The sequence below is a fragment of the Asparagus officinalis genome, chromosome 4, assembly GCF_001876935.1.
Source record: "Asparagus officinalis chromosome 4, Aspof.V1, whole genome shotgun sequence".
Lineage (NCBI taxonomy): Eukaryota > Viridiplantae > Streptophyta > Magnoliopsida > Asparagales > Asparagaceae > Asparagus > Asparagus officinalis.
In genome coordinates, this window is record NC_033797.1 from 54,195,516 (window position 1) to 54,221,497 (window position 25,982).

Below are 25,982 nucleotides of genomic sequence, written 5' to 3' on the forward strand. Positions count from 1 at the left end.
CATGGACACCAAAGTGGTTGGCTATCGTATCCCAGGAGCCAGCATATCAACCTTTCACACTATCACGGTCACAATCTTGTATCTTAATCTACAGTCATCTGCTACGACCTCTGAACATGACTCAGCTGCAGAGGTTAGGGGTAGGCCTCATCGTCTCAGTCTTAGCTATGGTCTCAGCTACCCTTATTTGAGAATTTCAGGCTAAAACAGGCTGAAGGCAACACAAGCTCGCTGAGTATCTTATGGCAAATGCGTCAGCATATGCTTATAGGAGTCTCCGAGGTGCTTGTGTATGTTGGCCAGCTCGAGTTCTTCTATAGTCAGGCGCCTGAGGGGTGCTTTTGAAGTGCACTGTGCATGACTTTGATATCCTTAGGAAATTTTGCTAGTTACGCGATTGTGGCTATCGTGATGAAAGTCACGGAGAAAGGTAGTCTGTTTGGGTGGATGCCGGTGAATCTTAACATCAGTCATATCAACAGGTTCTTCTCTGTTGGCGGTCTCCAGTTTTGTTGATTTAGTGGTGTATATCGTTTGCGCCAAATCGTACCACGGCATCAGGTTGGAGGGGAAATGTTGAGGGAGAGAGTTTGACTTGAGAGAGAAGCGAGTCTAGAAAGGCCATATACCTATAGACTAAGCCATTTTTCTCCTAACCGATCGCATTGATTTCAAAGGATTGGTTGAGCTTTAAGAGAGTAATTGTGAAAGAACATAGAGGAGATTGATATCTAAATTGATGATGCAGACTCCTTAAGATTGTATCTCTTACGGGGGAGAATTTGTGTAACAATAAATAGTGTTCTATATGATTAGCAAACATTCAGCAAAAGTATGAAATATATTTACAAAGTAATGATGTGATAAAAACCAACCGAATTAAGTTAGAACTTCCTGGTTGCCGTCAACTTCCACCAACGTTCAAACAAATTCAGACTAAAAGTACAGAAGGAACCATGAAGCTTCTCTGGCCATTTTGATAAAAGGAAAGCCTCTATGGTAATAATACAGGAAAATATATGAGGATCAATGTAGACGGCAAAATTTCCTTTCCTTTAATAAAAGGTCATGTTAGCAACTACAGTTATAGATCAGCCCCTGTTGTAAAGGAGGCCTAATTGTGGTCAGAAGAATTGCTTGAGTTTCAAAATGTCAGCTGTGGATGCGGCAATATGAATTGATGAAATGCCTACATTCACCTTCTTCAACAATTAACTTCTAACCAAACCAAAAAAAAATGAAGTCATGTTTAAGCATGGCATACGTAAAATTATCGGTCACTAAGATAGAAATTCATCTTATCTATAAGTAATTTAGTAGTACAAATAATGGACAACTCATAAACAAACTTTGGAATAGTACATTCCGGAATAAAGAATTAAATAAAACACTAACTCAATTTGAACAAAACTTGGTAAATATAATTGACAAATCAATATGTAAACATCAGCCTTGAACCACCTTACGAACTTGAATGTGATGAGTAGACTCATTTCGCCAGATTGAATGTGTTCCACTCTGTACCAGAGTAACGTATTCTCCGTTCCTCAAGAATTTCCCATTCTGTTTCACAACATATAATTAGGCTAAGGAAAAGTAAGCATGTTAGTTCTAAATCAGAAGAATCCACAGAGTATACAATACCAGCAAACAGTTTATCGCCCTAGAGAAGGTCTCTTCTGCATCATCAGAAAATGGCATATATATAGGTTGGACCCCTTGATAAAGTGCCAGTCTTTGTCTAATCCTCTCGCTGCAAATACACAAGGTATATTATTATATGGTAATCAACATGGGGAATTAACCAGAACATATAAGGCATCCCTCAAACATATGCTGGATAAATAGATGGGGTTAATTTCACAAAACGCCCTAAACTTTGAAGAGAAGTTTGTTTTTTTTTTTCTTTGTGGGGGTGAGGTTTCACATAACCCCTGCTTATTTATCTATTGTGCCCCCCACCCCCACCCCCACCCCCCAACAGCACACACAAGCTTTTAACTTTCCTCACTGGACCTGTACAATGTAATTTGCCAAGTAATAAAACTTTTTGAGACAACAAGCCAAAATGTAGGGGAAGATGCTGTCTTGTAAATGACAAATGACAATTTGGATCCCCCCCCCCCCCCCCATGGACATTTTTTTTATTTGGTGGGGGGGGTCAAATGAGAAAAGGTTAAAGTTCAAGAAGTTCTGGGAGACACCCTAAAGTTTGTTTAAGGGGTTATGTAAGATAACAAAGTTCAGGGGGTTATTTAAAAAAACCCCAACCATCAGGGCGTAATGTGAGTAATCCTAATTAGAAACTAGTAAAGCAAAAAAAAAAAATCTGCTGTTTAACTTTTTTTTTCTTCAATACAATTATATTAACTACTGGTGTACTTAATATGTGGATCCGCTACCTGAGAAGCTAACGTGTGCCCTGAGGTAAAGTGTTTATCCACATGGTACTAAAACAGAGGAAGTATTCTACTTTAAAGAAAGATTCTAACTCATAAGTTCAAATCCTGCCCTCCTCCTGCTCTGTCTTTTGCTTGTGAAGAGTGTTAAATGTTTGGTTTTAAATACTGAGAACCCATAGACTAATAGTTGAAGCTTTTGTATGAAGTGTTTAGCAAAATACGCATCTCTCGTGCCTGACTAAAATATGACAATGTCAAGATGATAGGAAAGTTAATAAACTGTAAAGACTTACTTATTGGTAAATGCAAAAATTGTAGAAGAGGGCCTATAGTGGCTTAGAAGAATAGCCATGGAACCGGTTCTTGTGAAAACAATGATCGGCAATCCCACGGTATCTGCCATCATGGTAGCATGGGATGCAAACATCGCACTCAGATCACTTGGACCATACTCTCCGCTTTGGAGGGCCTTCACGAAACAACCCACAAAGTATAAGATGTGGCAAAGAATAATTTCAGTAAATACTACAATTTCGGAAGTTAAAAAACCCGTTATGTACAACACAAGCACTGAAAGACCAACTCCAAAAACTAAATAACAAAATAATTAGTTGCAAGTACCTGGACATCAGAAGAAAGAATTGGACGGGTCAATCTGGAGGATAGAGTTGATTCAGTTCTCAATGCCACAGTATGCATCACTTTAACTGCTTTCAATGGATACCTAAACCCAGAAATTCAAGTAATTATGATGGACAATGCTTAAACCCAAGAACCAATAATTATAATTAATTCTCCTTTACAAAAATCTAGAATATTAAAACTCAGAATCGACGAATGTGCCAACAAATAATGCATGAGTAGTTTCCCTTAGATTTAACCATTGTGTCTATCCACATATAAAATTTAAGGTGAACTCAGATCCAAACACCAGCAGCAGTCAAAGTTGATGAATTATCTCCACAATAAAAAAATGAAGAGTCACCTAACGAGTAGATTTGGTTGAAACTTGGAAGGGAGACTAGTCAAAAACTTGAAATGGAAATGTGGTGACTTACTTTCCATGCGCAGTTTCACCGGATAGCATGATGGCATCGGTGGCTTCTCTCACTGCAATTGCTATGTCAGAAACTTCAGCCCTGGTGGGAGTTGGATGGTCAATCATGCTTTCTAGCATGTTTGTTGCTACAATGACTGGTTTCTGCATGCTCTGGCATTTCCTAATTATCTCCTCCTGTTCAATAGATTAAAGAAAGTCTTGCTTTTAATATTACCATTAGACCATAAGAATTAGTTTGTGGTTATAGATTTCTACATTGACAAAGGAAGCACCACATGGGGTCAAGAATTAATATTTCTTCGTCAAAGTATCAGCACCACATCAGGTTCTGAACAAGGCAACATGTTTTGTTCAAATATTTAATTTCCAAATCTCAACTAATATCCCTGAAATTTCATATGTGAAACGAACAATGAAGGAAAATAAAAGGTTATTAGCCTTCATCCCTCTTATTATGGATCGACTACTCCATGTACTGAAGGACGGCAATAGGAGCAGTAACAAAGTCTAACCCGATGGGAGCCACAAAAACTCTTTCGTGTCATTCAGTTCTATAAGGATAACATTTGTTTACTGCCCGTCTGCCTCAATCCTTTTCCCCCTTCCCAATCCTTCATCCTATTAATATCTGCTACAAATTTAAGGGGTCATGTCCCACCATATGCTCTCCTTAGGTTTCAACAAGTCTTAGGTTTCAACAAGTCCATGTATTATAAATTTATAATCTCGTAGTTATCCTTATGACTTATCGAAAATGATAATGATCTTATTCAAAGGCTAGGCTTCTCTACCTTGGACATCCTTATGAAGCTGTTGGCCCGTCTCTAATCCTAAAGTCATGACCAGTGCGCTTAACTGTATTGTTGAGCTGCAAAGTCCCATGAATGGAGAAGGACTACGTTAATCTACTTGGACCCAAATGGACTTAAAAGGATTAACCTTATTTAAGTAATGAGCCCAAGCATATTTCACCATATTTCTATATAACTGTTTTTCCAATCTCATCTCATGCCTTTTGCTAGACCAAACCCCCACCTAAACTGAATGAAGAAGAGACACTCCTAATATGTTCAAACCATCGCAGGCCCTTCTCTGCATATTACTCTCAATTGAAGCTACTCTAACCATTCAGAGTTCCATTCCCTCTTCTGTCTTTTCTTTTTAATTGATCTCGTCCAGTGGGATTCTGGTTTCAACTATACCCAGTACATTTTGCGACATTGATTGCCAGTCAAACGATACATGACTGGTCTTTCAGCACCATCTATTGATCTTTGCTTTGAAAGGACATTCTAAGATTGCATGATAGCATAATATGCCACATGCCCTTTTCAATTTAAAACCTGCTTTAATTCTACAAACAAAATCCACATAAAACTTGCCATTACCGGCGAATCATAAATCCCCTACAATAGAGCACAGGTACTTCATCAGCATCAATCAGAACAATTTGGTCATTTATTATTTATCAATTCTAAAGGTATATCTTTGTGTATTTATTTTCATCGTACTCTAAAAATCTCTTGAAGTCCTAAATCCATCTTTAACTTAGAAATTCACTCTCTCTATGAAAAATATCTTGGGCAAAGGGAAACAACATGAACACAGAACTTCACCATTCTTGAGTGTATCGATAAGGTCACTCATTATAATTTGCAATGTAGCAAAGACTTGTATGACTATGATATAAAAATCTTTTATGTCACATACATCAATGTTGAAAAAAGACGCCTTATTTAACTTGTTATCTTGCTTACGTAACATATAATAGCCACTCAGTATTTCTGAACACCTTGAAATGACTCAAAAGCAATTTACTATTGCGCTATTTCAAAATAGCATGTTCTTCAGTGCATAAAATAAGATCAGCTGTATAGGATTCTCAATTTTCTAAGCCTCGCATCTTTAAATATTAGCAAATATTTTTTTTAATTTGATGCTTAGCAAAAGTCAAAATTATCTAAGCTTTTATTTTTAAGCACTCAGATAAGACCCATTAACTTTAATGCAAGGGGCTGATAGTTAACTGTCCCATCATTTGCTTGTGTGTAACCTCCTTAAAAGAGCCAAGTAATATACAGGAAAAACATTAACTATAATGTCCTACCACTAATTAGGAATGACATCAATACCCAACTAATTGTGACAGAAAACATTAAACTGTAATGATGATGATGATGATGTGCAGCTTGTTAGGAATATGATAAATATACAACCCATTTTTGATAGGAAAAACATTAGATATAATTATGATGATGTGAGACTTGTTAATTTGATGCTCAAGAGAATAACGTACACAGATAGATCATAAAACTCTAAATAATGTAAGCTTTTATTTTAAGCACAGATAAGAGCCATTTACTTCAATGCAATGGGCTGATAGTTAAATGTCCTGTCACTTGTTCAGAATGTCCTATCACTTACTAGGAATGATATCAATACCCAACTAATTTTGAGAGGGAAAGATGAAACCATAATCATGATCATGATGTGTGCTTGTTAGGAATACGATAAATACGCAACCCACTTTTGATAACTTGTTGATTGATGCTCAAGAGAACAACGTACACAGATAGAACAATCAACATATAGAATTATTCAGAAAAGAAAATGTATAATATATGATTATATATATTACACATTCAAGTATGAGTAGATAGATGTTCTGTATAAATAATTGTGATCACCTGCAGCAATGGAACATCCTCAATTGGAAGCTCAGCTCCTAGGTCCCCACGAGCCACCATTGCCTATTAAGTATTCCATTGGTAGCAACAGTCAGACCAAAATCAAGCACCAAATAAATATGCTAAATATCAAAAGCTAACTTCTCTTATATATATTTACATTGGTAAGAAGAAAATTTTCAATTTGCAGAGGTTATTTATTACCTCAATATCTTGAGACAAAAAAAAAACTCAAAATGGCTGTTTATTGAGCACCTGGCTGTGTACTTTGAGTTGCAGCTAATAGCGCATAATAAAAAATTAAACGCTAGGAAGATTAAAAAAAAACTGCAGTTGGAACTATGAGAAAGACAAATATAGTACCATGAAATTTTCATCTTATCGTGCTTCCCTGTTGAGAAAGCATATACTACAATAAATGATGAGAAACACCAACACTTTTGCAGCTTGTGTATGAGTTTAGGCTCATGTCAGAAAAGAGGGGAAAACTGGACATTCTAAAAATGTTGAAATAGCCCTATACATACAGGAGAAACTTCCAGTTTCAAAGTATACGTACAGGAGAAACTTTCAGTTTTTAAGTGGTTTTTCTATTAATGCTTCACTAGAAAACACCCTCAGTACTTATTATACCCATGTAATAAGTACTATAGAAACCACTAGAATGATCCCAAACAGATTCAGTTTGCGTGAATCCAGTAAATCATAGTTCACCTTTTACAGCGGGTTCTGAAGCTCCCCAAGATATGCACTAACATGTGGCCTATTATCCCCTATGATCCCATTGGTGCATGATATTCATGGGAGCTAAAGATGAGCACAATAAATATTATACATGCTTGCATCAAGAAGCTAAGGCAGAACAAAATTTGGTATATCCCCAAGTTCGTTACGTTAACAGGATCTGAGCGAAGATGGTGAAACTTGGTCCTATTATCTCACATATCATCAACTCAATTCCCCTAAACTTGTATAAATTTGCATGCACACTAAATGTGAGTAACAATATATGCAGTTAGCCCCCAAGACCTAAGGTGTTAACCTTGCAGACCAAACTGACCAATACTTATGAATGCATTCTTAGATTCATAATAAAACACGCTATAAGTAGTTTCAAAACCGTAAAGTATTATCAGCAGTACATGGAAATATGTACCATGCAGTGCCTTTTGAACCAAGAAAGTAATGATTTATCCAGCACATATAAATTTGTATTGCAACCAAAACTTGTGCCCCGAATTCAAGCAAGAACCAGTGAACACTCCTGAACAGAAAGAGAAGCATTTGTTGGCGGTCTGTACAGGCTAGGTGAGATCTATTTGGCAGATTGGCCAACAACTGCATAACCTCTGGGAAACAGTTGCAAGAGTCTCCCCTGGAAACGGGATTTGTGATATTATGTAGCATTGTAGCATATTCAAGAGGACAGCAAAACCAATGCTGATCAAGTCCAAAAGGTAGGTCTCTAGCTATGCCGATAATTTGCAACAAACTCGGAGTTAACTCTTCAGTTGATTTAGTTGTATTTTGTAGTGAAAACCATTAATGATATCTAATGCTGAATTTCACTTTTTTTAACTCAAGACACTACAAGCTATGTCCATGCTGAAGCCTTTTTTACATATTAATTCAACACTAATACCGCCAATCTCCATCACAACCTATGTAGGATGGGCCCTTCTATTATGAAACTGTACCTATCTCATACCCATATCAGACAGACACTTTGTTGGACAGTTGTCATACACCATATCCTACCCTTCACACACTTCTTTAAACTCATTATGTGCCGAGTTTGTTTCGACTCATATTCAGTTCAAAACTATGATTTTAATAGGTATTTTCAGTATCGGGTTCAAAAAATTTATAGTTTATCTACTTCTTTATTACTAAAGTAGAACAACATAAAAGATAAAATGAACAGTAACCCAAAAAACATAGATGAAAAAATAAAATGAATAACCAACCCACACATCTCTCTACTCCCACGTTCTCCTATGGCCATTTCCCAAACTTCCCATACCAGCACGTTCTCCAAACTACTCTTTTTTCCAAGCCTGCGGTTCCAGTTTCAGCCAATTGTTTCTCTTCCACTTTATCAAAACTTTCACCCCCTTCATTTTCTCTTCACAATCCAGAAAAAGAACCCTCTCTCCCCCTCAGATCAAACGGTCCTTTCTTTGCTTCTTCTTCTTCTGCCCTCTCCCCCATCTCCTCCTCCCCCTCCTCCACCCAATCCCCCGCCGCCTCCTTCAAAGACCGCCTCAGCTTCGACGACCCCACCAACTCTTCCGAAAACACCCCTCTCCCCTCCTCCCCCTCTACCCCTCATGTCCGCTGTCGACTCAACCGACGCCCTCGCCAAAGCCCAAACTCAATCGATCCCAAACTGCCCCCGCCATGTCCGCCATCCACAGCCTCTCTCACCCCGGCGACCCCACCGCAGGCGGCGACGACCCGAAACATCCCTCGATCATTTCTTCGAATCGCTTTCTTCACCCACCTCTGCTACAGTAAAAAGGTGAGATTTTTTGAGCCCAAGGAGGAGGAAGGAGAAGATAATGTCAGAATTAGGGCTAGGGTTTGAAGAAGAGAGGAAGAAGAAGCAGCAGCAACAGCATCAACAGTACAAGCTCCTTTTCTTTTCTAATTGATGTTGTAGTTTATTTTTTAGGGCTTTATATTTCTTTTACAATGTTCTGAAATTACCTATGCAATATGTTGGATAGATCTGATTTTCAATGTTTACATTTTCTTTTTTAAGAAAGCTTCTGAGGTCTCAAGATACATATTTGTCTTCAAATGAGATTTTTTAATACCATTATTGGAATTTACATTCTTTAGAAATATATTTTGATTTTGCTGGGTTTTAGATATCAATGCTCCTACATCAAGGTCCTTGAAATACTTGCTTCTAACGTCAACTTTATGGTGATTTTTTGATGTATTGGAGGAAACCTCTGTATGTGTTTCTAATTTTTTGATTATTTATACAGAGTTTTGTTATTGACTTTTGAATAGTGTATTAATTTGGACTAAGAGTGTTATTTTATAATTAATGCTAGAAACACGCAATTTCTATCATTCTCTACCTGGATTAGAGACGATTATTCATGTCAAGAAAGCCTTAGAAGTGAAGTTGGTATAAATTATTTCAAAATCTAGGATAAATTCACAAGACTATCTTTTAATTTGCTTTGCTATAATGTATTAGTTTTATGTGTAGTTAGAGTAGCAGACTGAAGTAGATCATGGCCCACTTTTTAATTAAATTATCTTGACCTAGCTCACTTTACCATTCCACCGAATCACCTGTAGTCTACTCTTGCTATTTAACTTTTTGTACATAAGTTGTTTGGTGTGGTAATTAGCTTCTTTGTGATGTTTAGACTACCTCTAGACTTATTTATTAAAGATGAGCAGAACAAGATCTAAGTAGATAGAGTTATATATCTGAGATTTTATAGAGTGACTGTGAAATTATGTTGAACTTGAAGTTATTGTGAATTGTTATTTTGTGGACCTTTTTGTTCTCTGTGCAATGCTTTGGACTGTTTTAATGAAAATAAGTGAATCATGGAAATATAATATGAGAGTTAGATGTGATTCAGTTGAATAATTAACAATATGAAATATATTTTTTATTCATGTTTTGGGCTGCTTGGCAGCTTCTAGGTTATCGAAAGAACCCGATGGGAGCTTCTGTATGAGATGTCGTTGGTATATGATTCCAGAGGAGACTGTGGTTGGGAGGCAACCTCATAACTTACGAAGGGAACTTTTCCGCACAAATCATTCGAGTGACATTGAGGTGAAAATTTCCATTTATCTTTTATTTTTATAAAAAAATTCACATTCTGATCATAATGAAGTTTGGTAGTGGTTCGTGTTTCTTTTGAATTGATTAGCCAATTTCAATGTACTAATATTTGCATTGGTTTTGGACTAATTGATGACAATAATCTCTATCATGATGATGGTTCTTCCTCGATATATCAATCAATTCACAATAACTCAAATGACTGGACAATGAGAATTTTTTTTATTTTTCTGCACAAACGATGAAATTCAAGAGCATATCAACCAAAAAAACTGTTAATTATGGTATTCTAGGATTTGCAAATACTTGATGAACGTTTTTTTTGCTGCAGCTAATTCAAGGGTCAAGTTGAAATTAGCCTAATTAGTCTATAAATATTTGATACTCTTTCTGACATAGCGAATTACTTTAACTAAAAGATTTTAACAAGAAACATTGGTCGGTATGATCGAACTTGAATAGTTGTCAAGGTGTAGATTCACAACTACTAAATTAACCGTTATGGGGTCATATATTTAGTTAGAAACAATTATACTGAGCCTTTTACTATGTCCACCTAACGTGCATAGATTTTTCTTTCTATTTACTTTTAATTTGTTACTTTAGAAGAACTTGACACACATGTGGATAAAACACATAATGCATAATATCCTATGTTTACATAACTTGATTCCTTATTCTGCATCAGATGGAATCGGTCATTAGGCACTGTTCTGTTTTGAACCCGAAGGAGTTCTCTGAAGCCAACAATGAGGAAGATGATATATTTTATTGTGAATATGAGTATGATGTTCATTGGCACAGTTTCAAAGCGTATTGCAGATATTAATGATGATGATGATGAAGAGGAGGTAGGTGTTCTTACTAAATAAGGAACTTAATAAACTTTTGGAAGAAGATGTTTCCTATCAAATCTGAAGTTCAATTGTTCTTATTGGCTTACATTTAGAATAATGGAAGAACTGAGAAAGATGAGGAATTGAAAATTTCCAAGGATACAGGTTGTGAAACATATGACAATTCAGAAAATGAAGAAGATGTAGCTGCGGAATCTACTTCTCGCAAGCATCCGACTCAGGAGCTGGTTGTAGTATGCTTCTTAGTCTAGGCTGAACAGTTTTTTATTGTTAGTTGAGTTTATAGTACTGCATTATATATATTTTTTTGCAGAACTCACGCAAGGGAAGAGCATTTGGCATTCACAAGATAGGAATAAAGAAGATCCCGGGGCATGTACGTCGCCATAATCAAACTGAATTGGAAAAGGCAAAGGCAACACTGCTACTGGCAACATTGCCTAAATCCTTGCCTCGCAGAAATAAGTACGTACTACTTGCTTAGATATTTTCCGGTTCATTGCATGTTTGTCAGTCAATTTTATAAAATTATGAGCTTATGTCCCAGAGAAATGGATGAGATAACTTCATTCATCAAAGGGGCCATTTGTGGCTAACAATGTTTTGGGCGCTGCCTTTATATTCATGGTGTTCCTGGAACTGGCAAGGTTGGTGATTTTTCTATATTTACTTCTCCCTTTACCATGTTATTATTAATTTTCTACAATATACCAAACAGATGGATAATTCATAAATGAACTATCGAATCGAACTTGATGAAAATTATTTGTTTAGTACTAAATGAACTATAAAATCGAACTTGATCAAATATCTTACGAATAATAACTGAACTGCTTATTAATTATTCTGTTCACTTCCACCACTATACTTCTTATCTAAAGGAGAATACTTTATTTTGGTAACATGTTCAATATTTACAGAAAATCTTTTAGAAACCGTGCTTTGCACGGGTCTAAATACTAGTAATTATATAATAAAGAAATATAAGATTGTTATATGAATTTTAATTTAGTATTTGACTAAAAAAACATTGGTCTCATGTAATATTTTGTTTTTGTGTCCCCTTTTTGATGCAGGACACCTTGGTTGTTTCAAAATGAAAAAAAAAAACAAGTCAAGAGCAACAGGTTTGCATGGTTCAAAATATTTAATTTCAAACTCATTAATTCTATAACACCCAACTTTTTGGTCAGACTGCACACTGACAAGTATGACCCATAGTGACTTCTTTCTAGTTGTAAAGGAAAACAAAACTTATGATAAAGTCCTTAACCATACTAACGTGAACTCCAAATCCAAATAACTCTCCTGCAATTAGATTTCTGACAGCCAGATTATGCACAAAAACATGGAAGAAATGAAACATGGGAAAGGAACTTGGTGTCAACTATTTCCAGGTAAAACCGAAAAAGAAGAAGAAGAAGAAACATCAGTAAAATGTTAGCATCTATGCTTAAGCATATGACTGAAAAGGAAAAGAATCCAAAATTACAAAGTTTATGGACATTTTTAAAGAGATTAAAGCAGAAAAAAAGCCTCAAGCAGCTATGATAGAAAAGGAGAGTGCAACAATGACATACTCCGTCAGAAGCAGCTACGATGGAATGAAGATTTGGTATTGAGTCAGCGCTTTCAATTTTAACAATCACGTGAATATCCGCATTGCAACCTTAATAAGAAATAGAAGGATTATCATTTCTCTGTAATGATTAGCATTAGCGGAACAAATATTTCCAAAAACATGTTTAAAGATATACTTCTGAGATAATCCTTCAGTTCATGGACCACTTGAGCATCTTTTACAAAAGACACTGCATAAAAATCAATTTTGTTGTCTACGCCAAATTTGATATCTTCCCAATCCTTTTCTGTAGAAATCATGAGAAATAATTAATAATAATAATAATATTAGTAGTAGTAGGAGGAGGAGGAGGAGGAGGAGATGCCATGAACTTTAGCAATCTAAAACGTGGAAGAAATTTCAGTATGCTGAACGCATAAATTGGAGCAAACCTGTGATAGATGGCAGTGTAGCACTTTTTCCACGAACATTTAAGTGTCGCCTTGATTTTAATTCACCACCATCAATGACTTCACATTTAACAGTATCAGCTGTTTTTGACTTAACAGACAGTGACATCATCCCTCCTATAAGTAGAATATCAAGGCTATTAAGCTTTGATCAGAAAAATGTTTAGTTATACTTCTTAACAGTCTACAAAAGATCTATTATTTGATATCAAAAGAAAGTTAATTCTTCATGCATTGGTGTATTGATTGTAGTTCTACCTATGGAAGCACAAAAATCTAACCGCATAATGTTGCACAAACCCAAAGTCAACGGCCCCCCCCCAAAAAAAAAAAGAAAAGAAAAAGAAAAAAAAGCCAACGGTCTTGCAGCAGCACAACCATGCTTGACCGTTCACATATGTAACTTAATATCCCTGATTTCTTAGTGACATCGTGCAAGTTTAAGGACACTAGGTGGCAAATGCTAGATGATGGAACTATGGGATTGAGAATTTACAAATATGAACTGAGTCATGTACCAAAACCTAGGCTCACCATCAACCAGTAGAGTGTCACCAGCATCTACATCATTCACAAAGTCGTCATAGTTGACACTAACAGTATCTTCAGTACTGACTCCTCTTTTAATGGTAAAATTGAACTCTTGGCCCTCTTTGAGAAAGATTGGTTGGGGAACATCTCCACTTCGTACTTCTGGGCCCTGCACAAAGTTTTCATCTGAAGCATCAGTCATTTATTTCTTTGACCCAGTTCTTGTATAAATTAGAATGATAAGTGAACAAAAGCCAATCCTCGGAGAAAAATGAACACACTTGGATAGAAGGGATCTAAAGAACCAGACCATGTCACGAAAAAAGATCCAATTTACAAATCTTTTTCACTGTAAGACAACTGAGTTAGGCCTGGTAGAGTAGAAATTTCACAATTAAGATATAAAGTGGCTCAATAAAGCATATACACTTGATTCAATATTCAACATGTGTATTCATATTTTTTTTGCGCATGGTTAGACATTCACCATACTGGCGTTCATCTAACCAGTATTTCGGTAAGATGACATTGTCTGAGCTGTTACCAAGATATCAGAAATCATCAAGTGCACTAAAATGAACCACACAGTAAATTCTTAGTGCATTATGGGTGACTCAGTCTAAGGTCGAAACATGGGAAGATAACATAAAACAACATGTTGGGTTTACCATCTTGCGAGATAACCATTGAAATGTAAAATGATTTGGCTAGAATCATAATATAACATGATCATATATTGAAGTGTATACAAACTGCTAATCGGATTATATATGAACAGAATTGAAACTACAAGAAATTGAACATACAATTTATACTAGTTTTTATGCTAACTTTTTACCTTTCAGTCATCATCAATGACTTTTTAAACCAGTTGACGCAAACTACTTTAGTTCTGAGTTGAGATATCTATAAGTGGCCTACTGCTTAAGCCTGGAACCAGGCCATCAACGAGAGCATTCCATTTTCAATATGCTTTAAATATTGTGGACTGTCTTATATGAGTAGATTAGCTTATAAAGGTCCAGCTTCGAGATTTGCTACATATTGTCTGGTTTTTATTTTAGAAAAGAAAACAAGAAGCATTTATATGATAGAAAAAGCACATCCTTCTATCAAGTTTCCTAATGTGTAAATAAGCAAAGGTTTTTGTTAATGTTCTGGAACCAGGTGCCAGCAGAAACTACCAGCGAGAACACGTTCGCACTTCTACCAAGTCATGAAAAAGCCATTACCTAACAATAACGGTATAACTTTCATAATTTTTAAACATATAGAAAGTTACAATAAAAAAATAAATCCAAACTCCACAAAACAATGAAAGCATAAACTTGGTATCTGGTTCCCAAGCACAACAGTAACAGTCAGAACTTATATTGCATTCATGTGCCCAAGTACTGTCATCCACTATGGCCATGTATGTAGTCCAGAAGATGCATTCAAATGCAAGATGCAATGATTGTAGAACAACAAGTTCTTATACATACAAATAAAATTTTCCAGCATCTTAACTAACTATACCTCTAGCGTTCTAGGTCATGTTTGCATAGGGTGTTATTTTTAGGTAATAAGCCTCTACCCTAAAAATGAAATAGTAACTTGTTTGGTTGATAATTTTGGAGGGGATAGGCCGTACTAATTAGTCCTTTAAAATGAAATAGTCCAGAGATTTTGGACAAAATAAAGGAGGTGGAGGGAGTGTTATTACAGTCCTGGGACTATTTCCCAATTAAGATTAGACTCAAAAAGACTTAATTGCCCCCATAACTTTCCCAAAAATTATCTATGGATTTCCCTGTAATAATTGGATAAGTTTCACTTAATCCCCGAAATTAAAAAATTATGATTTTTTCCCCAAATATAAAAAGCTGAAAATTACAAAGAGGCTCCTGAATAAATAAAAAGCTACAAGAGCCCCTGAAAAAATTGAAAGTTACATAGACAGCTTGAAAACCTGAAAATTGCAAACAGCCCCCAGAAAGATATGGAAGTTGCAGACAATCCCTTAAAATCTAAAAACTACAAACAACCTCCTAAAAATTTTGAAAAATTACAAACTACCCCTAAAAATAAAAAAATACAAATAATCCCTGGAAAAATCCGGGCGGTTTGTATGGGTTGTTTGTAAGTTTTTGGTCTTTTAGGGGCTATTTGTAATGCTCGGTTTTCAAGTGGCTATTTGTATTCTCAGATTTTTTTTAAGAAGGTTGTTTGTAATTTTTAGATTTTTCAAGGAGTTCTTTATAATTTTTAAATTTAAAGGGTTGCTGGCAATCTTTAGATTTTTCATTGGTTGTCTGCCTTTTTTAGGAGCTGTTTGATGCTTTAGATTTTTTCAAGGGGCTCTTTGTAAAAAAAAATTCACAAGTTGTTAGTAATTTCCATTTTTTTGGCAAAACATTTATACTTTTCAAATTTTAGAGAAGTTAGCAAATATGAAGATTTGATTTGTTGATCTACAAATAGGGATGATTTTGGGGTATACATGACAAGTATGCAGTAGGATACTGTGGACATTTTTTATTATGTGACAATCCCATGTCATCATATAATGACAAGTTCCAAAACATGACATAGATAATAGAAGTGCTAATAACAAATTGAACCAAATATATTATGAAAATTTTAACCACTATACTATAGTTCGTTGGATTATTATATCCCACAACTATAATGAGTTAATTTAGTCCCGGGATAAAACTGGTCCACAGTCCAAACATAGCCCTAGAATTTAAAGAATAGCTTAGAATAAACAGTACATTTAGAATAAGATAGAAAATTAAATGCAAGTGCTAAAAGATGTTTCCAAGAAGAAAGCATACCTTTGTGTCTAGCATAATAGCGATTACATGGTCTTTGGATTGTGAATTATACTCCTTAACGAAATCAATAGTTTTCTGGTGCGAATTGTGGTCACCATGAGACATATTCAACCGGGCAACATTCATGCCTGCTTCTGCTAGCTTCCATATCATTTCACGAGAGCTAGTGGAAGGACCAATCGTACATACTATCTTTGTTTTCCTGTGTGGAATTGAGGACTCACTTTGTTCCCCCTGATCAAGTTAAACACATCGCCAGTCAGATATTGAGATACTAGTTATCGCATTGAAGTAGACCTAGCATTGAAGTATGCAAATTCTCAAATACAGTCTGAATTAGTGCAGAATTATTCATATTACACCAAGGTTAACTGCCTGAGAATTAATCTGAAAACCTTTCCAATCTTGGCTACGATTGTCCCTTTGATCCCTTGGAAACAGCTATTCTTTTCTGTTAACAAAGACAGCTCTTTTCCACAAAGGTCAGCATCTCCTATAGGGTAGGAAGTGATGCCATTATTATCTTGTTGGCTCTGAACAATACTGCCATGTTATCTCGTGCTTTCGCAAACATTATTTTAGTTATTTTTCCAATTTCTGGTATGACTTTGAGAGCGAAAGAATAAAACAACCACCATAGTCATAATAATACAATATTACGTTTGCTACAACATCGTAATACTATGTTTCGTGCATGTCACCGGCATGAATTTTCTCACGGTTTCCTTGTGGTTTGTTTTCTTTCTCCCCCCTCTCTTTTTCTAGGACCCAAACAAACACCAAGGTTATTGCATCATCATGAACGCTAAAATTAAAGGAAGGTTAACTTCTCCTCAAATTATTTATAATAAAAGAAGAGCTTTCTCTGTGAAAATTTCAAAACAACTCACAGGGCTAACGGTTCCATTGCTCGATTCCAGATCCACCGCCTCGATCCGCTCGCTGATTTTAACGGATCTCACGGTCAACTCCTTCCGACGACACGTCAGCGGCCGGGACCTCCTCTTCGAAAGCGGAATCCCACGGCCCGAGACTCGTCGGCGAGGCCAGGCTCGGCCCCTCCGCCGCGCTGCGCCCTCGACGCCGCACCCGTACCAGAAACCCACCGATTCTCCGTCGCCGTCGCCATTAGAGACTTTTTAAAGATAAGCGAGCTCGAGTCGAGGTTCGCTAGTTTTGTTTATTTATTGAACGATAAAAGTCCTTGAGAATTGAGGCCTCCGAAAGCTTTGGAGCCTCCACCAGCGTTCGACGCCCGACAAGAACTCTGCCCTCGGTGTTTTCTCGTTGGCTCTGCTGGTGGTAAATTACTTAAATAGCCCTCGATATCATTGGCGGCCTTCCGAATTGGACCTTTGACCCGTGACGTGTTCCGCCTGCCCGTTGTGTTTTCCGTGGGGAGTTCTACAGAATAAAGAATGTTGGTGCACCGAATTCAATGTTTTCTTGTTTGTGTGAGAAAATGTTTTGGACGTGGATTTCTAATTGGTAAAAAATTGGCGCGGTTTTCAAATTTTTTTTATAAGGATGGACTTGTGTGTGTTCGTCAGGGACCAAAGAAAAGTGAACACGCATGATAAATGAGGGGAAAGACCTTTTCTGTGACAGAAATATTAAATCATCTCCTTGCTATAATATATATATATATATATATATATAATATATATTATATATATATATATATATATATATAATAATATATTTTTTTTTTTTTTTTTTTTTTTTTAATTTTTAAATAAAGTGCTGATTTTTTTTTTTTGGATGATAAATTTGTTTGATACCCATTACAATTTATGGAGAGAGTGGCATTTTTTTCCCCTAGACCTGTCACCGACTCTGGCCAAGTCTTTTATGCTTCAAAATTCATTAGATTAGATGGTTTGAACTTTGATCGCTTCATTTGCTCTCATCTAGTCTGTATCGAAACGGTAGGGGGGTATTCATTGGTGTAAAAATTAGGATAATGGGATAATTTTAGGAACACCAGTTTTCAGTGTTATTCATTGGTGTAATTGGAACTGGAGTATCTGTTGTGGTGTTATTAGTTTGTTGGGATAATTGGGGGACAAATACCCCACTTCCCCTAAAATTACACCAACTATATAAACATAACTCAACCCCAACCCTCAAAATTACCCCATATTGATTTCTGGAACAAGAGAGCGGAACAAAATTACCCCATTTTCTGGTTCTCGAGCTCGATCCCCCCGGTCGTCGTTCTCGAGCTCGAGCGAGCTCGAGGCCACCCCTGTCGCCGTTCTCGAGCTCGAGCGCCTGATCTTCCGTCGGGTTCTCGAGCTCGAGCGCCGCTCCTCGTCGTCGGAATCAGAGCTCGAGCGCCGCTCCTCCGCCGTTCTCTAGCACGACCGGCCGCTCGATCGTCCGCTCCTCCGTCGGAGATCCGATGCCAAGATCGCCGGTCTCGAGCTCGATATCCCGACGCCAAAATCGATCGTGACCCTAACTCCGTCATCTCGAGCTCGATATCCTGACGCCAAGATCGCCGTTCGCCGAACTCGAGAGCCCCAAGCCCGGATTTCCCCTGTCGCCGTCATCTCCTCCGCCTCCTCTTCCACCGTGACCCCAACCCAGGTACGTGCCCTTTTCCCCCAACTGAATTAATTTGTGGTTGTGAAATGTGAATGAAATTTGAGTTTATGGATGAAATGTGAATGAAATTATGGATGTGAAATGTGAATTCTTGATCCATCTCAGAGAGAATAATTTTACCCAATTTGTCCCACTTTATCCCACTCAAATTATCCCATTGGGTAAAATTACCCCATTGGAACAATTTTACCCAATTTGCCCCAAATTACACCAATGAATAACCCCCCAAAGAGAGAATTGAGGTTTACACTTAAAAAGTTTTATTATTTACTCAAGCTAACACATAAATATCCTCACTTGTAAAGTCCTACATTTAAGTACTTTAAGGCATTCAAAACTCCAAACGGTGTCATAGTCTTCTAATAAATGACCCCGTTTAACTCACCTATTCCATTTAATCCAATGGTACGGAAACTTAGGTGGTAAAGAATTATCATAAATTATCATGTGACTACTAGAGGGTATTTATGTACAAACAAATTTATCATAACAGTTCACTAATATCATGTGACTACTAGAGGGTATTTATGTACAAACAAATTTATCATAACAAATTTATCATAGAGTTTTGCTACAGGGACCCAAAATATGGGACCAATAGAGGGGACAAGTGAGGTGTCTCCCTCATATTGGATAATGAGTTGGCCATCATTAATGATGGCCAACTCATTATCCAATATGAGGGAGACACCTCACTTGTCCCCTCTATTGGTCCCATATTTTGGGTCCTTGAGGAATTTTTCTTTATTTATCATAAATTACTCGAGCTAATTCTCTGAATATCCTAACAGTTCACTAATATAGGGTATCAACGTGAAATATTTAGAAACTTTAGGGTTTTAAGTATATAGTTCTACAAATGAGGGTATTTATGTACAATATTGGTAAACGATAGGATATTAAAGTGTAATTTAACCTTACCAAAATAGAGAAAAGTTTTGAATTTGCAGACGCGAGTAGTTAGGTTCGTGCATAGGCCACAAGCACACATGTGAGCTCATGATTAACAACATTTGACATTTATAATTCCTTTATGTTGGTGACGAGTTCAAAAAAATACATGAAAATGGTAAGACAGTAGCTTAGCAGTGTAAAGATGCTATTAGAGCACTTCATAGAAAAAAGATTGATCTATACCATTTAAGGACGGTTAGAAGGTTAATATGAAAATCTCAACTCTTCTATTTATAAAGTGGATCACCCCACTCCTATTAAGATATTTCTAATAGGATCCCAATTGAGCATAGCAACCCATTGTAAACCAAATAATAAAAGGATTGGTAAATAGAGATGAGTTGGAGGGGGGCAGTCGGAGAGGTCCGCCCCCCCCCACCCCCCCACCCCCCCCCCCCACCCCACCAAACACCACACACACAAGAAAAAAATTTAATAGGGATAGAGTGATACCAAAAATGACCTTCTAGGCACAATTAAAAAAAGCCCCAAAAAACAATTATAAAAGTATCTATCAAGCCCTTTAACCCCCCCCCCCCCATCTACCAAGCCCCTTAACCCCCCCAACCCTACCCCCCACCCCACCCCACAAGCCCAATTCAAAAGTAAAACTCCAAGCCCAACTAATTGTTTGCTTTTGTGTAGTTCAAATTTTTTACTTTTGAGTTTGCTACTCATTTTGTCATTTCCTTCCATAGAACTAGATTTTTTTTCCCCCTAATTGCCAGCTCATTGAAAATGGAATATCCTCCGAATACTAGAGAATCTCGCTCGAGAAATAGAAGCTTCTTCTCTACACTCTGATCGCGAACTCCACTCTATTTCTTCCCCTTCGACCTTGCCAGACTCCAACCGGCTAGACCCACAAGGTATTTAGTATTTGTTTCTCAATTCTATGTTTTAAGGATTTCTATACAACAGTTCTTGATTGAGTATTTCGACATGGTGTTTCAAAAATTAGGCATTTACTTTGTAGCACAAGATATATTAGATATATTTATTCTCAAAATTTAAGTAATTAAGGATTTAGATCTTTTGGTGAGTTATGAGATTTCTAGTTTGAATGCAATTTTGAGTGAGATTGAATAGAACAAGTAATTTTTGAGTAACTGAATCAATGCAAAACTAGTTTTAGATATTTTGTCATTGCATAACTTATGTATAACTTTTTAGTCAATTTGCAAAGGAAGATCTGTTTAAAAATTAGGGAAAATTGTGTCTAGGCTCCAAAATATTAAAGGGGATGTGACTAGGGCCCCTCTTACTTTTTTTTGGTGCCAAAGCCCCAAACACAAGAAAAACTTGTGTTTCAGCCCCTCTTTCCTTTCCCAAGACAGCACAGTGAGTCATTAATTAGGAATACCCTAAAATACCCTTCATCCCCTTCCCCTTCCCCTCAAAACCTTTCTGGCATCTCTTCCTCTCCTCTCTTCTCATGCTCAAAACTCTTCAAACCTCCGTGAAATTGGGCGGAGGCGGCAACGAGAAGAAGCCGTCAAACCCTAATTTCTCATCACCGTGGATCCTACAAGCACCAAGCATAGCACCCCAATCACTGAATGTTCTTTACACGGTGACTTACACGGTGACTTATTGATGGTTACAAGCAGAAAGAACTGCTAAAAAGTTACATAATTTGGTCTAATCCCTTCTTCTATCATGTGGGTGTGGATAGTGATTGGGATATGGCCATTGATTATCATGTGGGTGTGGATTCTTTGTGGTTAGATAGTGATTGGGGATATGTCCATTGATTATCATGTGGGTGTGGATTCTTCTTCTGAGCTTGGAATCTTTAAGCTTTATAGTTTCTTGAAGAAGAAAATCATATGTCTAGGGGTCACAGTGATTATTGCAAGCGAACAACAGCTTGACTGCTTCCATGATTTTTTCAGAGAAGCAGAGCTCCCTTATTAACTTCATACGTTTCATCAACTCAAGATGGAAATTTTTGCCGACGGATATGCTTTAATTTTGAAAACATCTCCTGGCCTGCGAGTGGAGTTGGATTCAGTGGTTTCATCAACTCTCCACTCTTTCTTATGGTTTTGTGTTCTTGATTAAGCATTGACAGATACGCGATGAATCAGCTTGTTGTAGGAGTATGTGATATCGTTTGTTGTACATGTGGGTGGACTGCTTCTTACAACAATATTTTTGTTATAGAAATACAGGTCGTATAGAATTTTATAGTATATTGTGGAAGACTTTTGTAATCTGTGAAGCTGTAAGACTAATCATATTATATATTCAAGCAATATCAGTTGTAAGAATGTAAGAAATTTTGTGTAATGTACTTGTTTAGCTGAGGTATACTATTTTGGCTTCCTGCTAACTCTCGGCTAACTTTAACTAACTTTTAAGTTAAGATGTTAACTTTTAGCTGAACATGTTAATTCTTGATTAAAAATGTTAACTACAAGTAAGACATGTTAACATTTAAATGTATATGTTAACTTTCAGACAAGCATGTTGCCTTTAACATGAATATGTTAACTTACACTTGAAAACGTTAACTCTCAACTGAACATGTTAATATTCTGCTATATATGTTTACTTTCTGCCGAACATGTTAACTTTCACTTGAACACGTTAACTCTCAGCTGAACATGTTAACTTTCAGGTGTATATGTTAACTTTCATCTGTATATGTTAACTTTCTTATGAACATGTTAACTTTCAGCATAATATGTTAACTTTTACTATTACATGTCAGCAATCTGCTGTATATGTGAACATATATTTAATATATATTTAACAGGTTCAAATAAAAAACTTTTTATTTGAACCTGTTAAATATATGTTAAATATATGTTGTATCAAAACATAATGTAAACATATGGTGGCAAAAATACCAGAAAATATATGTAGTTTTTTATTTGAACCTGCCAATAAAAAGTTACATGTTTACTTAAATGTCAACTTTCTATTTGAACCTGTTAAATATATGTTGTATCAATAAGAACAATAAAGGTCCATATTGTTGCATTGTTTGTCATCCACATCAATTCTTGTTAATATAGAGAGTTCTATTTTTTTTAAATAGAAAGTTTTTAACTAAAATGCAAGTAATTAATAAACTCTTTTTAAAAATTAGCTTTGTGTGATGTTAGTTTTGTGATTTTAGATTCCAAAGCATAGACGAATCGTAAATATTAACGTTAACGGTTACATGTTAACTCTTCTTGTCGTGTGTTAAGTATCATAGCTATATGTTAACTTTGATCAAAACAAGTTAACTATAATAGTTATATGTTGACTTTTAACTGAATGTGTTAACTTTCCTCCTAGTATGTTAACTTTTCATACTGAATGTTAATTTTTACTGCTTTATGTTAACTTTCATCCAAACCTGTTAGCTTTCACTGTTTTATGTTAACGTGAGATATTTATGTTTCTGAATTTTGTTATATTGAGTCTAACTTCATTTGATAGTTGTTGCTTCTCAAATAGTCGAAGTAAGTGATTTATTTGCTTAATGATAATCACATTTTATTACAATTTTTATACCCTCATTATCTATTTTATATGAATAAATATACCACTAATAATTGCTTTTATCTGTTAATTGCAGGTTAATGATGAATAAATCTCAAACTCCAATATCTCAACAAAAACCCCTTGATTTAATGAAGAAATGAAGCCCATGAAGCCAAAGGAATTCTTTCAAATAATTCAAAGCCCAATGGAAAATCAAGAGAAAATACCAAGCCCAAAAGTCCAAGCCAAAGCCCAAGACACAAGCCCAAAAGCAAAATACAAGAGTTCTGCGGACAGCAACAGGAGAAGAGCAGGCATCGATGCCTGCATCGATGGGGGCATCGATGCCCGCATCGATGCCTGTATCGATGCCCGCATCGATACCCCTATCGATGCGGGTATCGATACGGACGTCCAGGCAGTTACAATCCAATGGCTGATTTTTGTTGGTTTTGGATAAGATTTGAATCCAATGGCTCTCATTCACTGATGTTTACTATAAATAGGGGTAGAGAGTGAGGGGTTAGAGGTGTGAAAATTTTGTAAACTCCTTTTGGAGAGGAGGGCTACTCTTAATTGAGAAGGCCTTCCAAAAATTGTAACTTTAGTTGCAATTAATAAAAATAATTTTTTCCTCTTTAAATTTGTTCTTTCTCCTCTTTGTTGAATGATGAGGATGGAGATGAAGAGCAATTTGAAGGTTTGCATTTCTTTTCTCTTTTATTTCTTTTTAGTAATTTCTTTATTATTGCTTATTAGTTAGATTTAAATTCATGCTTGTAGTGTAGATTTACTTTCTTGTCTTTTTATTTCTTTTTGCACTTTAATTTGTAGAGTAGATTTATTTTTCTTGCATTTAATTTCTGCAATTTATTTTGTAGTTTAGATTTTTATTTTCTTTGTAATTAGATTTATTTCTTGTTCATAGTTTAGATTTTTCTTTTCTTTTTAATTTTGTAATTAGTCTTCTTTTTCTTGTTTTTATTTCTTAAGATGTGAATTTAATTCTTGTAGGAATCTTAGAATTGTATGAAACTAGTCTAATTTCTTTTATATTGTATGAATTATTCTCTTGTACTTAAAATGTTCATGTTTAGGATAATCAACTAGAGAACTAATCGGTAGAAGAAGAATTTGATAATCTATGCTTATCTTAAATGGTTTGATAGGTTATGCTTATGAATTCTAGGATTATTATCATGTTGTTGTTCTTATCATGAATAGTAATTTTAGCTTAGATGATAATTTGATAGGTTACACTTTCCTTAAATGGTTTGATAATCTATGCTTAATAAATCTAAGTTGAAATATGATAAAAAGAGAATAGTTTATATTTTGTAATTGAAATTGGTTAGTGGATTATATTCTAGATTTCTTACCTCTTTTGAATCCTTCATCTTAACTTTCTTAAATTTTCTTTTCATTTTTGGTTTTATTTCTTGATTTTATTAATTCATATTTCTTGCCTTGTGATTTCATTTATTCTTTAATTCTTCCTTCTCTCCTCTAAAATTCAATTTATTACCTCTTGCATATAAATCAAAACAACCACTCATACAATCACACTTATTCTTTATTCCTAATTGTCACGCACAAAATATAAGAACCAAGTTTAATAATCTCTTAAAATCACCTTCTTCGTGGGATCGATATCTTTTTATACTATAACTTGATAAATTGTGCACTTGCAATTTTGGTACATAATTATGCCGCATCAAGTTTTTGGCGCCGTTGCCGGGGAAGGTGCTAAAATAGGATTTTATTAACTTGATTCTTTAACTTGTGTATTTTTCTTGTGAAGGAACCGCTTGGAGCTTGAAAATCTTGGATTGAAGATCAAGAATTTGGAGCATTGCTTTCGGGTAAGTCTTCTTTCTAGTTTTCAATTCCACCCTCTTTAGCTAGCTTCACAATTAGAGACAATTAGGATTTAAAAAAAAAGATTTTATTTTTGTTGACCATAATAAAATTCATCTTCTCACATTTGATTATTATTGACCATAATTAAAAAAAAGATTTTCTTTTTATCATCCTTTTTAGTCGCTTTTAATTTCTAGGGTTGCATTTCATATAGTGTAGGAATTCACCAAAGTGATTGTAGCACTTGATTTGGCACACACTTAAAACATTCTTAAGGGCAAAACCCCAATCAAGATAAGGTAAGGGATTTCATCACCCTTTCCTTAGCCCACAAATCACTAATTCCTCACTTCACAAATCCAAGCCTTCTAAAACTCATTAGACGTTGGCCCCTAAGGATTCGAGCTCAATAAGGAACAAGAAATCCTTAAGTGAACGGTTTAAGTTTTCTCAGAATAGTTGGTGTCTAAGGCAAGGTTTAGGGGTTGCGTAAAGCGCTCCGCAAGGAAAGAGGTACTTAATTGATCTTTGATCACCCTCTAGTACTATCCTTACCTGGCTAACTACCTGGGTAAAACTTTGATCTTTTCACTGTAGGAATTTTTGGTTAGGAGCTGGTCTAGTGGAGTTAGGCTAAACCCTAGAGTTAGAGTTGATTGAAAAGTGATTGCCTTGATTTGTTTTAGTTAGGATTTTTCTTTTTCTTTATCTTCTCATATTAAAAAAAAACTAATTTTCTTTCTTCTTTCCTTTATAAAAAAAAAACTAAATTTCTTTCTTTCCTTAAAAAAAAAACTAATTTTCCTTAAAAAAAAACTAATTTTCTTTCTTTCTTTCCTTAAAAAAAAACTAATTTTCTTTAAAAAAAAAA

At 35.7% G+C, this 25,982-nt stretch overlaps 1 protein-coding gene across 1 annotated transcript; it reads right to left on the reverse strand.

Moving 5' to 3' along the window:
- On the reverse strand, positions 1,262-17,220 carry LOC109837460 (pyruvate kinase isozyme G, chloroplastic). The gene is made up of 12 exons (XM_020405719.1): positions 17,098-17,220; positions 16,208-16,441; positions 13,392-13,557; positions 12,840-12,974; positions 12,584-12,694; positions 12,407-12,495; positions 6,150-6,212; positions 3,461-3,636; positions 3,024-3,126; positions 2,696-2,871; positions 1,645-1,753; positions 1,262-1,563 (listed from the first exon to the last, which is right to left on the reverse strand). Exons 2-12 carry the CDS (start codon positions 16,358-16,360, stop codon positions 1,447-1,449), a joined length of 1,398 nt encoding a protein of 465 aa, XP_020261308.1. The 5' UTR covers positions 16,361-16,441; positions 17,098-17,220; the 3' UTR covers positions 1,262-1,446.

Coding starts and splice junctions, on each gene's coding strand:
- LOC109837460 (XM_020405719.1), bottom strand. CDS start 16,360: ATGATATGGAAGCTAGCAGAAGCAGGCATGAATGTTGCCCGGTTGAAT. Junction 12,695..12,839: donor TACACTGCCATCTATCACAG/GTTTGCTCCAAT, acceptor TGATTTCTACAG/AAAAGGATTGGGAAGATATC. Junction 3,127..3,460: donor GGTGAAACTGCGCATGGAAA/GTAAGTCACCAC, acceptor TTCTGGGTTTAG/GTATCCATTGAAAGCAGTTA.